At 39.8% G+C, this 12612-nt stretch overlaps 1 protein-coding gene across 1 annotated transcript in view; it reads right to left on the reverse strand.

The window, feature by feature from the left end:
* LOC149024534 (ABC transporter C family member 3-like) overlaps positions 1 to 12612 on the reverse strand; it is a 29304-nt gene that overhangs the window by 1573 nt on the left and 15119 nt on the right. The window contains 3 exon segments of the mRNA XM_089143490.1: positions 5797 to 6102; positions 6274 to 6479; positions 6593 to 6608. Of these exon segments, the coding sequence (XP_088999616.1) occupies positions 5797 to 6102; positions 6274 to 6479; positions 6593 to 6608 (528 nt within the window).

Genomic DNA, 12612 nt, shown 5'->3' on the forward strand with positions numbered 1-12612 from the left:
CTATTTTGTAAGCTAATAGTGAGTTAATATGCCCTGGGCATTAATTATTAATCAAATAAAAAAAAGCCCCACGACAAGGGAAGTGAAAATGTGTAGACACACTGTATATCGAAACACAAATGCAGTACCGAACAAGACCGGAAAATGATATCGAATACAATAAGACTAAGTACCGAAAAGAAGGCGAACAATATCCAAAGTCAACGGCAAAATGGGTTGTGGAGGGAAAGAGGGAGAAAAGAAACCCAGGGAAGGACACACCAAGAAACAAACAAAAAGCAAGTATAAACAGGTCCAGGTATCAAACCACGGACAAAGGAGACAGAGACACCCTGCCAAAATGTACAGAAACAAGGTGGGCAGAAACACTTTAGGTGAGTGAACAAACCGGACCACACTACACAGGATGACCCTTTCGGAGTGCCCAGGCGAAACAGACCAAGGTAACACCAAAGAGCACACAACCGTATGAGGTGAAAGTCACAAGAACACAATGGACCAAAGGAGGAACACAATGAGAGGAGAGGGACCATCCCCACAATGACGCAAGACACAAGATGAATAGGCTAGGGGAGCACAAACAAAGAAGATGTCCACCAAACCAACAGGAGGGAAGGAAGAGAGACAGGACAAAAGAGAGCCAAGGCAACATGAATAGTGGGAACATTCAGGATTCTCTTCACAGTAGAGAAACTCATCTTGATTCCAAATCAAGGGACATCATGATTATGAATGACCACACAAAGTCATAAAGCCACCGGAAGGCGAGAGGGAATGCTCGTGTGAGTGAGCATTTCTGCCTATTGACATAGTGTTTTAGCAGAAGAAACACAAACACGAAAGTGAATAAAAAAAATGTGGAATGAACTCATATTATTCATTAATAAGAAAGTCAGACAAAAATAAGTCACAACAGAAGCAAGGATTTTACATGAGAAATAAAAACATCCTTGGCTATAGGTTTGGTAAGAGGGAGCACCATCAAACTAGTAGATATGTGCAAGTAAACTTTTCGATGTAAGCTCTAACAAAGTGATATCTCAATTGTATATGTTTGGTCTTCCCATGATACTTGGGGTCCTTGAATAGTAAGAGGGACATCACAGAGACAAGGGCAGCTCTTGGATGTCATCACAATCCGAGGAAGGAACAACAAAAGCCGAACGAGAGCAGCACAAGCCATGGTCGAGAGAGGGAATAAAGGTTGCTAACAGAAAGGGATAGAAGAAAGAACGAGGTTGATTGGATCGATGTCCCAGAGGGACACAAGCAACAACGAAACCGATCCGGTAACACAACATGTAGTACGCCTGAGATACCAAATCCCGACTCAAAGTCTATGCCTGGGTTTGAGGTAGAAACCAAAAGAAACAAAATCCGGCCAGACACATCATAGGACAAAGGCTACAGACCGGAATATGGAACTCTTTCCATCTTGGTTTCTCCTCGGAGTCTTAGGACCCAACAAGGCTCAAAGAAACCCTTCTCCACGGAGTATCAATTGGTTGAGGGAGGTATCGTAAGACATTGAAATAGGTCTTTGAGATAAACAAGAATCTTTGCCAGACAATCTGACACCAAGAATAGCTGTCAATGTCCTATATCAAATACGGAGGACAACATTTCTAATGGTTTCAAAGCCGTATAAGCCAAAGATGTCACACGAGGGTCGAATGAATAATTATTAGATCTCTGGTGTAAAACAGGGTCTTCCCAAGCATGGAAAAACCATTTTCCATCATAGCTGGTGGAAGGAATCACGTCAGATGCGCTAAGCCAATAGGACTCTAAGCTTGCATACTTGCGCTCAAGTCCAGTGCTTCAAAGCCTTGAGGTTGATCCAATAGACTTTCCTAAGTTCTCCATTGAGAAAAGGACACCAGAAAAGAAGTCAAGAGAAAATGGTAGTATGAGGAATGAGGAAACCAAAGGAAAAAGTTCCAAACAAGCCCTCTCGTGGGTGTAGCCAGCCACAAACGAGCGAACCAAAGATCCACGCTCTTTGATGAGAACCCACGCAAGCGCGGGCAAGAACAAGTGAAGATAACCAGACAATTCGCTAACACGAGGAGAAGAGCGAGCTGGTTATGCAGAGAAACACAGGACTCTCAGAGAAGAGGCTACCAGGAAAGTGAGAGGAAAGCGGCCACACGGGAAGTGCATGTCGATTGCCACCGCAGGTAGAACAGACCCCACCCCAAGACGGAGAACGGTCATATCCGAGAACGAGGAAAGACACACTGACTCAAAGAATGGATCGAACCCGAAAGAGATGGAAAACATCCCAAGAAGTGATCAGAAAGCGCCCATCTCATCTAGTCCAATGAAGAATGGCTTTGAGGGTTAGAAATCTCACAAAGAACACTTCTCCTCGGGTCCAAGTTTATATTGGTGAGAAGTAGAGTGAACAAGGACACCCCAGGGAGTAACAAAGCCGGTCAAACCATAGGTGTGGAAGGAACCGATTGGTTGGAACTCGGAGGATATAGGCGAGAGAAAGCATCTCCCCAAAAGAGATGGGTGGATTTGCGTGATCATGGATCTCACCAGTCTAGCAAGGTTCTATTCCTCCTCCAAGAACCCCAGCGGGAGTCCCCGGAATAGTGAGTTGTCTAGATATCCCCTTTTCATCAAAACCCTGAACAATCGGAGAGAACCCACCTCTATCCGTCAAGAGTTTAACTATCTAATCGATCTCAACCAAGCTCAGAATCTAAAACATCCGAGCTTCGACTTATGAGAAATTAGATAAATGTGACCAACCTGTATAGTCATCTATGAATGTGATGAAAAGACGTCCTTTTCTAGTATGCACATTCATGGGTCCACACACATCCGAATGGATAAGTTCTAAAGGAAGAGAGGCTCTCAAAGCCTTTTTAAATGGTTTTCTAGTTGCTTTCCCGCAGACAGACAAGTTGGCAAACGATAGTGAACCTGGCCAAGAGACCTTCGAACCTGTTCATCCTGTCTAAGCAAATGTCCTAGTCTAGCATGCACAAATTAGAACAAAAACAGATTTTGGCAAACAAAAACATTACTAGAATTAAATGAATAATCAATTGTATCCAATACAATGAAACCATTATTAAGAAAACATAACAAAACCGATCACCCAGATACAAAACCAAAGAATTGTTTTCAAAACAATTCTAAAACCATGTCTTAAAAGATAAATAAAGAAACAAGATTTGGAATGTCTGGAGCATACAAGACATCATGGAGTAAAAGCCGCACTCGAAAACTAATTTGCAGTGCCTATGCAGAACCCCACGCTGAGGTTCATGTTATCCTTTGCTTCCCTTGAATACGACGGATTCCACGAAGCTCGAGCCCCTTGTTAGTGTTCGTCGCACCGAATCAACAATCCACAAAGGATTTAGTTCAGCAAGCATAGTAGAACTTGTTACATAACAAGATGAGGTATAACACACAAGACATACCTCTGCCAAGGCAATCACGAGCAAAATGACCAGCTCGCACTTGAAGCAAATCAAAGCGATTTCCGCCAAGACTAGCCCCTGAACGCTGGGCCCACCTGTTTTGTTCCCACCCGTTACTTGCGGACCGCCGAGGTTGAGCTCTCTTGCGCGAAGCCGCACTTACTAGTGCTAGCTTCAGCAAAAATACATCAGCTTGAGGGGTATCGCCAACATCCGATCCTCATCAAGCTCAAGGTGCTGGCAGCTGATCGAAAGTCTTGACCTCATCAGCATGAGTCAAGAAGATCTTCATATGCTCCCAAGTCTTTGGCAATGACCCGATGACCGCGGAGACTTGCTCCCATCGCCCCGGCCCCACATGCCTCAACTCACTAATCATGTTAGACATGATGGTTATATGCCGCCTCATGGTGTGACCGGCGATCTTATAACCGTCAAAAGTGAGTCCGAGCGGCGGCCTCTTGTGGTGGAAGTCCCTCCATACCGGAACTTCACAGCCTCCCACAAAGACTTTGCAGTCCTATGCTCTCATAACGAAGCATCAAGTCATCCTCATGGAGCCGGATTGTAACCCGGCCACCCGGCCTCCTCTCCAAGCATGTATATATCAAGGTCCCCCGATGGGCAAGGTACCCCCGTGGGTCATGGTCCGGTTTATGGTCTCACATACCCGCTCTTCCAGAGATATTGCACCTCGTGCCGAGGTCATAATCCTCTCATTCACATCCCTTTAGTGAGGTCAAGCAACAATGCTCTTGGTAGCAGCCATTTTCTAGAGATATTACATACAAGAATGAGTTCAATAAATCTAGCATAAAACACAACTCATGCAACAAAAATCACACTAGCATAGTCAACCATGGGATAAGCACTTAAACCAAAAGAGATGCTAAAAAAACATTCAATCAAATTCTCATGCAAACCCACATAGACTTATACACTAACTCATTCGTGCAAGAAACATGATTGATAGACCCATAAATAAAAAAATAGTTTTATTAAAATAAAACATGCAATCATGTTAAAGCTATGAGGTGGTTCACACGAACACCTACCTCATAGCCCCACAGGCCCCAAAGGCCTCAATGCCCAAACATCACACAGACCGCGGCCATTGGTGTCCAAAAGTTAGAAACACATTCGAACCGGATGACCAATATCCAAAAAACCATCTCCGACGGACCGCCCCGCCGACGAACGGCATGCCCAACGATGACCCCGAAAACCCAAACAACAGAGCACCCCCCGACGGAAAAGCACGGACCAACGAAATAGACGGACGACCGCGGCAGCGCCGCGTCCACAAGGACCAAAAAACGGCGATTTATCAATTTTCGAACGGAAAAAACGGTAAAACACGTTTTTCACTCAAAAATCATCCAAAAACACATGAAAAAATCCAACAATAAATTTTAAACAAAAATTTTCATCATGGATTATCAATTCATGCAAATTCCATTAGGGAAACCACAAGGATCTCCCACTCGATCCGAATCAAAATAAAAGGTTTCCAAAACCCTATCAATTCTCCCATGGTTTCAGATAAACCCTGATCCTCCCATTGATCCATACAATAAAATTAAACAATGGGGAGGAACAATAAACGTGGGAACCAATGGCTCGATACCAATGTTGGTAATACATCAAAAGTAATTCAATTCAATTAATTGATGGGAAAAATCACCGAATTCGCCCACTTGAAGTATTCGCAAGAAGTCTAGATCCACTCGCCCACCACCAAAGGTTTACCGGCAATTCCCAATCACAGAAAGGGAATAATATCCACAACCCAAATGCCGTGGATTAATAGAATGAAGATCGAATACTAGCAAAGAAGAAAATCTAAGCCGCGATCAGAGAGAGGAGAGAGAGATGGAGCCACCTCCAGAGATTCGCCGTCGAATGAATCACTCCTACATGCTCACTAATGCGGTGGTTACTAAAATATATAACCTATTTTGAAACGCCCTAATAGTGAGTTTCAATATGCCCTTGGGCATTTAATTTATTAATCAAATTAATAAATTCCAAAAAAAAAAAAAAAAAAAAAAAAAAACCAACAAACAAAGAAAAAATATTTAAAAAAAACCCACCCCCAAAGAGGTTTTCCCCCCCCCCCCCCCCCCCCCCCCAAAAAATAAAAAAAAGAAGTGAACTTGATTGAATCTCTATTTATATAGTTTTTAATGATCATGGGCAGTTAGACCAACAGCAACTGGAGAATGTATAGTGACTAGAAGATATGTCCATCTTGTCAGAAAAAAAAAAAAGAAAAAGCAAAAAAGAAAAGATATATCCATCCTATCTTGGTTACTATTAGAGAGTATTACTTAAATAAATAAAAAATGATCACCTTCCATATTTGTTCATCGGTATATTCTTCAAGTGGATCAAGATTTCTTCTTAGAGAACCTTCAAACATTGTAGGTTCTTGTGGAATAATGCTTAATCTTGACCGCAAGTCATGAAGGCCAATCTTAGAGATATCGATACCATCTATTAAAATATGACCAACAATAGGTTCAAGCATACGAAAGAGAGTTTGTATAAGAGTTGATTTACCACTTCCTGTTTGCCCAACAATACCTATCTTCATTCCTCCAGGAAATGTACATGTGAGACCTCGTAAGACAGGTGGAAGGTGTGTGGCATACCGAACCTATAGTATACACATTAAATAACCTGATTATGAAGTTTCTCAAAATTTCATAACAGTAATAAGAACTATTCAGTAACATCAAACCTCAAAGGTTATGTTTCATAAGTAAAAAAAGAAAAAGAAAAATAAGTAGACACAAAAACTCATAGAATCTCTGTGGGGGATAATTACTTGCAAATTTACAATATCAATTTTCCCTTGTGATGGCCATTTAGGACTTAGCTTTTCCGATACCAACAAAGGAGGTTCACTATGAATGTTGGCGTACTGCAATATTCTCTCAACAGATATAATTTTATTCTCAAGAACTGTGAGATCCCATATGACACCATGCATACTGAAACTAAGCCCATACGAAACTGCTAAACCCACTAGACCTTCAATAAGGAAAAGAACAAATATATTAACAGAATGATGCTTTCATATGAAAAATTGAAGATCATTACCCTAAAAGGATGATTTTGGTAAGAACTTGAGTTCAATATTTTACCAGGATTAAGCATTCCCTTTGGCATTGAGATCGAGAAAATTAAGAAGACAGCATATGAAATGGATGCAAGCAATCCAACAAAGCACAACCACCCAACAGAGAAATGAAATTGGGCCGGATAATACACACCAAGTTAGCTCCCAAAACCCCTCTATTAAAACACCTAATTGTATTAACCTAAAATGGTTTCAAAAAATGTTGTATAATTGAGCCCACATATCCACATAGCGGCTAGTCTCGCTGGATATGTAGTATTTCCTCAATGCAGTTCATAAAAAGTAAATTAGACTTGACATAAAAAATGTATGAAGAATGTTCATAGAAAGTAAGACAATGACATAGGTTTTCTCATAAGATGTATTTTTAGCATTAGCACTTGTTATTTATAACCTCTGAAGTTTAACCTAAGTCATTTTTATCCCATAAAAGTGAAATTTACATTTGCCTCTCTTGCAGTGTCTAAAAAAGACCAACTAAACCTAGTGTTAATGACCGAATGGCTTCTGTTAGTTTAGTCATTTTTATGAGGAAATTGCCCTTATGCATAATTCTTATTTGAACTCCCTAAGGTTTAACCAAGTCTTTTTTTTTTTTTGAAGGATAAAAGAAAAAAGTGACATTATGCATTTGCTTCCCCTATAGGAACAAAAAAAAGACTAAGGACACATCATTAATGACCAAATGTCTTTTCTTACTTTAGTCATTTTTATGATCAAAATACCTTTATACCCTTTCAATTTCCATTCTTCAACTTACTAAAGTAATTGTTAGCAACTTACTTAGGCCACATCATGTGCATGAACCTGTGGGTCTACATGAGGAAACCTAACTGAGCAAACCTGAACTTGATGCTAGAAAGGAAGGAGTCAATACTCTAGGTATCCTAGTCCTACATCCTTAATGACTTCTAATTTTACCATTTTTTTCTTAAAATTTAATTGAGTTTTTTTACCTTTTTTTTTTTACTCCCTTAACTGGGCTTGAAACTGATGTTGCCTCCCTTAAGTGGAAAAAATTACTTATGACTCACTTCTATATTACTAGTTACTCACACATAACAGAGTCAGTTAGATTCTATTAAGCTCCATAATGAAATTGTTGATGAATGCCATAAGAACGTTGCCATATCAACCTCCATTAGTTTTGATGATAACAAACATGAATTAATGATGGCTATATTGAGTTGCGTATAGCTAATTAATTATGAGAGAAAGTGGACCAAATCCAACTCAACACCCAAATGCCCGAGCTAAGGCCAAGACCAAGCTAAGATGGACATAAAGTCCAAGTCAACATGAGCATGAAGAATGGAGTATAAGAAGATTCAAGAATATCAAGTCAAGCTCAATTAAGAAGACTTAGCAAATTAGGGCCTAGGACACATCTTTGCAAGTACAAATGTTATTGTACTCATTTTCATTAAAACCATGTATATCATGTCATTAGATTGACTTAGGACATGTTAGGAGAGTGTATAAAGACATAGGGTTGGTTAGAAGACCTTGAAAACCCTTAAAGTCCCTTGACTATGCTTCTGGGCTTCGTATGAAGTTCCGTTTGGTCACAGAAACTTGCCCCAACTTAGTTTAATGGCTATATTTTAAAAGAGATGGAGCTTTGTCTGAGTGAGACAATGATCATGTCTGGGCTAAAATTTACGTGTTTTGTATCTGTTGAGGATTAGGATGAGGCACTCAAAGGCCATATATATAACCTCAATTCACCCCATTTGAGAGTAAAAACTTTGCCAATTGATCATCTACTCCCTAAATACTCTCAAGTTCTCAAATTACAAAAAAATCACTTGTTTTACCTCTCACCCGGACATCGTTGAAGAACATACCAAGGTGCATAAGCAAGTTCATTGGAGCAAAGTTTGAGGTGATTCAAGGCTTTTTTTAGAAGGTCATTAGTGGTGTGCATATCATCTCCGTTTTTTGGGTATACAACTCATTGCATCACACTTGTTGTGTTGTGTTGTTTTTTTTTTTTTTTTAGTTTGCCAACCTCGGTTTATAAACCGGTGTTCGACCCGCGTCGCACACTTGGCTGTGGTGGGTGAATCTCCCAGCGAAGATTTTTTGCATCCACAAGGATTCGATACCAAAACCTTGCTTAAGCGAACCAAGCTGCTTACCACTTGGACCAACCCCCGTTGGTTGTGTTGTGTTGTTTGCTATTGCTTACTTTCATTCAATTTACAATTTATTTTGAATTATCAATTAAACTAAAAAATTGGGCAATTCCACAAGTTGCAACCTATTCACCCCCCTCCAAGTTACATTAACAATTGTATCACCCCCCTCCAAGTTGCATTAACAATTGCCTCAAAATGGGAGCTCAATTTGAGATTGAATCTCTAAAAGAGTAAAAGATCATGGTCATTCCTTTTGACAAAGTTTCCCTAAGAACCAAATGACTTAACCCATCTAGACCTCCATACTTTGATGGAGAAGGATTTGTATGGAGAAATAGGTTTGAAAGCTTGTGTCTATGACTTCGATGTTTGGGATATCATCACATGTAGACCAAATGAAAAGTTTAAGATAGCTGAAGATGGCAATAAGATATCTAAACCAAGGCCGAATGGAGTACAACCAACAATGCCAAAATTCAATTAAACCACAAAGCAAAATATTTTTGCAATGTGCTTTAAGTGAAAGTGTGAAATCCCCCGGATTTCTGACCTTTAACTCATTGGTTTCTAGACCGCGAACCCGGAGTACAAGTAAGTGACAAATCTGGACCATACGAGTTGAGCCCGATGTTCGGAAATCGAACATATGGAGGTGGACGACCATGATGAGGACCCAATCACTCTAATGGATTTCAGAAAAAGAGAGAAGGTGAGTCATGAAGGCATAAAAAGGAGGTTTTGGCATGTTTGTAAACCAATGCTAGAGGACTCAAAATTTGAGGTAAACTATACCATTGATTAGACCTTGAAAGGACCTTTTTACCCTCCGAAGCCTGTCGTAATCGGCTTTCTCATGAAGGAGATATAGGGCCTGTTGGTCGGAGGTGGTTGACTGGCTAGGTCGACCGCCCCTGCTTAGTTTCAGGCAGAGTAAAAAATTTCGGGTTTGAAACCCTATTTTATGTTTCTCTAACCCCACAAAAGCATTGTTTATGCATGAGGGAGGTTGAGAAGGTAGGAGAGAAGGAGAACTCGTGATTTTGAAACTTCTTCGCTCCTTTGGTGGTGCCGAAGTGCGAGATAGAAAGTAAATCGCGTGATAAGGTAAGGAGACTCAAAAACCCCTTCACAACCCCTCTTTTGAATGCATTTATGGTGAGATATTTGCATTGTTGTGGTGGTTATTATTGTTGGGCAACATTGAATGCTTCCTATTGTCCCTTTAATGCTTCCCAACCTTTATGAGAGTTGGTCCATGCAATCCTTTGCAATTGAAACCGAATTGAATCTCTTAGAGATGCTCGAGAGCAGATACTGAGAGCCTAAATTGGGGGTTTTCATTTGAGAACCAATCGGGGTGTTTGAAAGGTAGTTTGGGGACCCTAATGCTGTCAAATTGAAGACCCCAAAGTCCCATTACAAGTTGATTTCAAATTGGGGACGAAATCGAGTACTTGGGCCGGAGCCCTATATTGGGCGATCAACCGGCTCTTTATGGCTCAACCCCTTGCCCCTGTTTGGGTGTGTATTTTTCTCCGTTTTGAATTTGGACGATTCTCGATTATTGCTCCTTTAATTTCTTATGTTTCTAGGGTTATTTTAGGTCAATTACACTCTCTTTTGGTGGATTTGGGACTTGGAGATTTATATAAGCTTAAAATGTGAGAAACATACTTAACCATATCATGTATGATTGACGGAGTACATCATTTGATTCTTGTATTAATTTAATATATTGTATTCTATGGTAAATTGTGTGTGACTTTGGACGAACGGAAGGTAATGCTATTTTATATCTGTTTCTTTTTCAAATTTCATAAATTGTTATAATGAGAATGGTGTGAACGTGTGGGCTTGATTTTGGGACGATGTCCTCTTATACATATATACCAACTAGGGTTGCAGGTTCTCCCATTACTCTTTTGACCTTTATATATATATATAGTACATGAATGCTAGGTGATCTGGAAGTGTTTGGCTAGCTAACCCCATGAGTACTACTACCCTTCTGGTAGGGGTATTGAAGCCGGTTAACCCGTGATGTCAGCGGCTGGGTCCTATGATGGTAAGGTTGCATATGTATAGAAGGGTTCGTGTCACTTTCAGCGTGATGTGGGATTTCTGCTGGAAAGCCATGAGAGCATTCGCCTATACATATGTGGATGACCATAGGGTTGAGAAATTGAATCCATTAGATTCCTCCCATTGAGGATCCCATTTCTAGGTAGTGGATAAGGATATCGGACCAATAGATGCCTCTCGTTGAGGAATGATGTCCGGATCATATGTTGTATGAGATCGTATGATTATGCATTGGGCCTAGAGTTGTCTATGACATGTGGCAGTTCTTATGCCAAATGGTGATGTAAGAGAGTGGTGATCCATACACCCAACCATGGATTGATACGACTGGACCCAACAACCGCGGAGAACCCAATAGATGTCTCTTGTTGAGGGAGAGTGACTGAGACCACCCAGAGAAGACTGGTGTACAACTTAATGCATGTCTACCATAGAGAGCTCATGATAGAGTTAAAAGCATATGTTCATATTCATTCATTAGTCATATTATCATTATTAGTCTTATATGTATGATGTGAGAATTTTGTGGATGAATGCTTGATATGTTGTTGAGTTGACCTCACTGAGTTCTGTTGAACTCATTCCTTTTATATGTATGAGTTGACTTCTTTGATAATTTAGTTTATAACTTCAAATATTGATCTTGATTTATTCATGTCCTTTGATTATACTATGTCATATGATTGTATGAGTTTGTCATTGAACTTTGGTCTTATAGTGTATCATCCCAGGGGTATTCGAGTATGACTGAATCTGGCTAGGTGGGTGTGACATAAAGAATCCACAATAGATGTGGGATTTGCAAGAATCCTAAGGAAATATTTGATAAGTTGGTTGTCACATATAAAGTGACTGACCACACAAAAAAGATGAATTTAGATATTTATGTACTTCAATATGAAGATTTTAAAATGTTAGATAATGAGAGTATTATTTTTTTATTTACTAGATTCACTAACATTGTTAACAAGTTGCTAGCCTTGGTAATGACTTTGCAAACAAGGATGTAACAAGAAGAATTCTAAGAGCCCTTCCACCCTCATGGAGACCCAAAAAGACTGCGATACAAGAAGTGGAGAATTTGTAAAAAATCACCCTTGATGAGCTTATGGGATCTTTACTTGCTCATGAAGCGGCAATTGAAGAGGACAAGGAAATCAAAGCAAGCATGCAAAAAGATCAAAAGAAGAAATCCATAGCATTAAAAAGTGCCATCAAGGTGGAAAAAGAAAGTGAGAGTGAAGGAGAGGATTCAGACATCGAGAAGTAGATATACTCAATCACCAAAGAGTTCAAGAGTCTCCTCAAAAAGAAAAGAGGAAAGCACCCTTCCAAAGGAGAATCCTCTAGGGAGCACAAAGATAAAAATCTTTCTAAGGAAATAACCTATGTTTCTAATAAAAATGTCACTTGTTGCAGTGTAGGAAACCGAGTCACATCAAATTCGAATGCCCAAATGAAGAAAAGAAGAGACCCTATATGGCAGAAACATTCTACATCACTAGTGATGATGAAAAAGAAAAGTAGGAGTTCGACAAAGAGAGAATCAACTTGGTTCTAATGGTAGAGTCCAAGGAAGAGCAAGAAGACTTTGAGGTAAATTCTTCTTATAGTCTTAATTTCATTAATAAGGGTGATATGAGCATAAATGAAACAATGGATAGGGACAACTTAGTTGGTGCATTTGGAGTCTTATTTAAAATAATTAAGGATCTTGAAAAAGATTATTAATGGAGAGCATGTTATTTCTGCTATGCATTCATTTAGGGGGAGAAATCATATGTGAGGGGGAGCATATTCT

The sequence above is a fragment of the Hakea prostrata genome, chromosome 2, assembly GCF_041222555.1.
Source record: "Hakea prostrata isolate BN-2017 chromosome 2, UWA_Hpros_2, whole genome shotgun sequence".
Taxonomy (NCBI): domain Eukaryota; kingdom Viridiplantae; phylum Streptophyta; class Magnoliopsida; order Proteales; family Proteaceae; genus Hakea; species Hakea prostrata.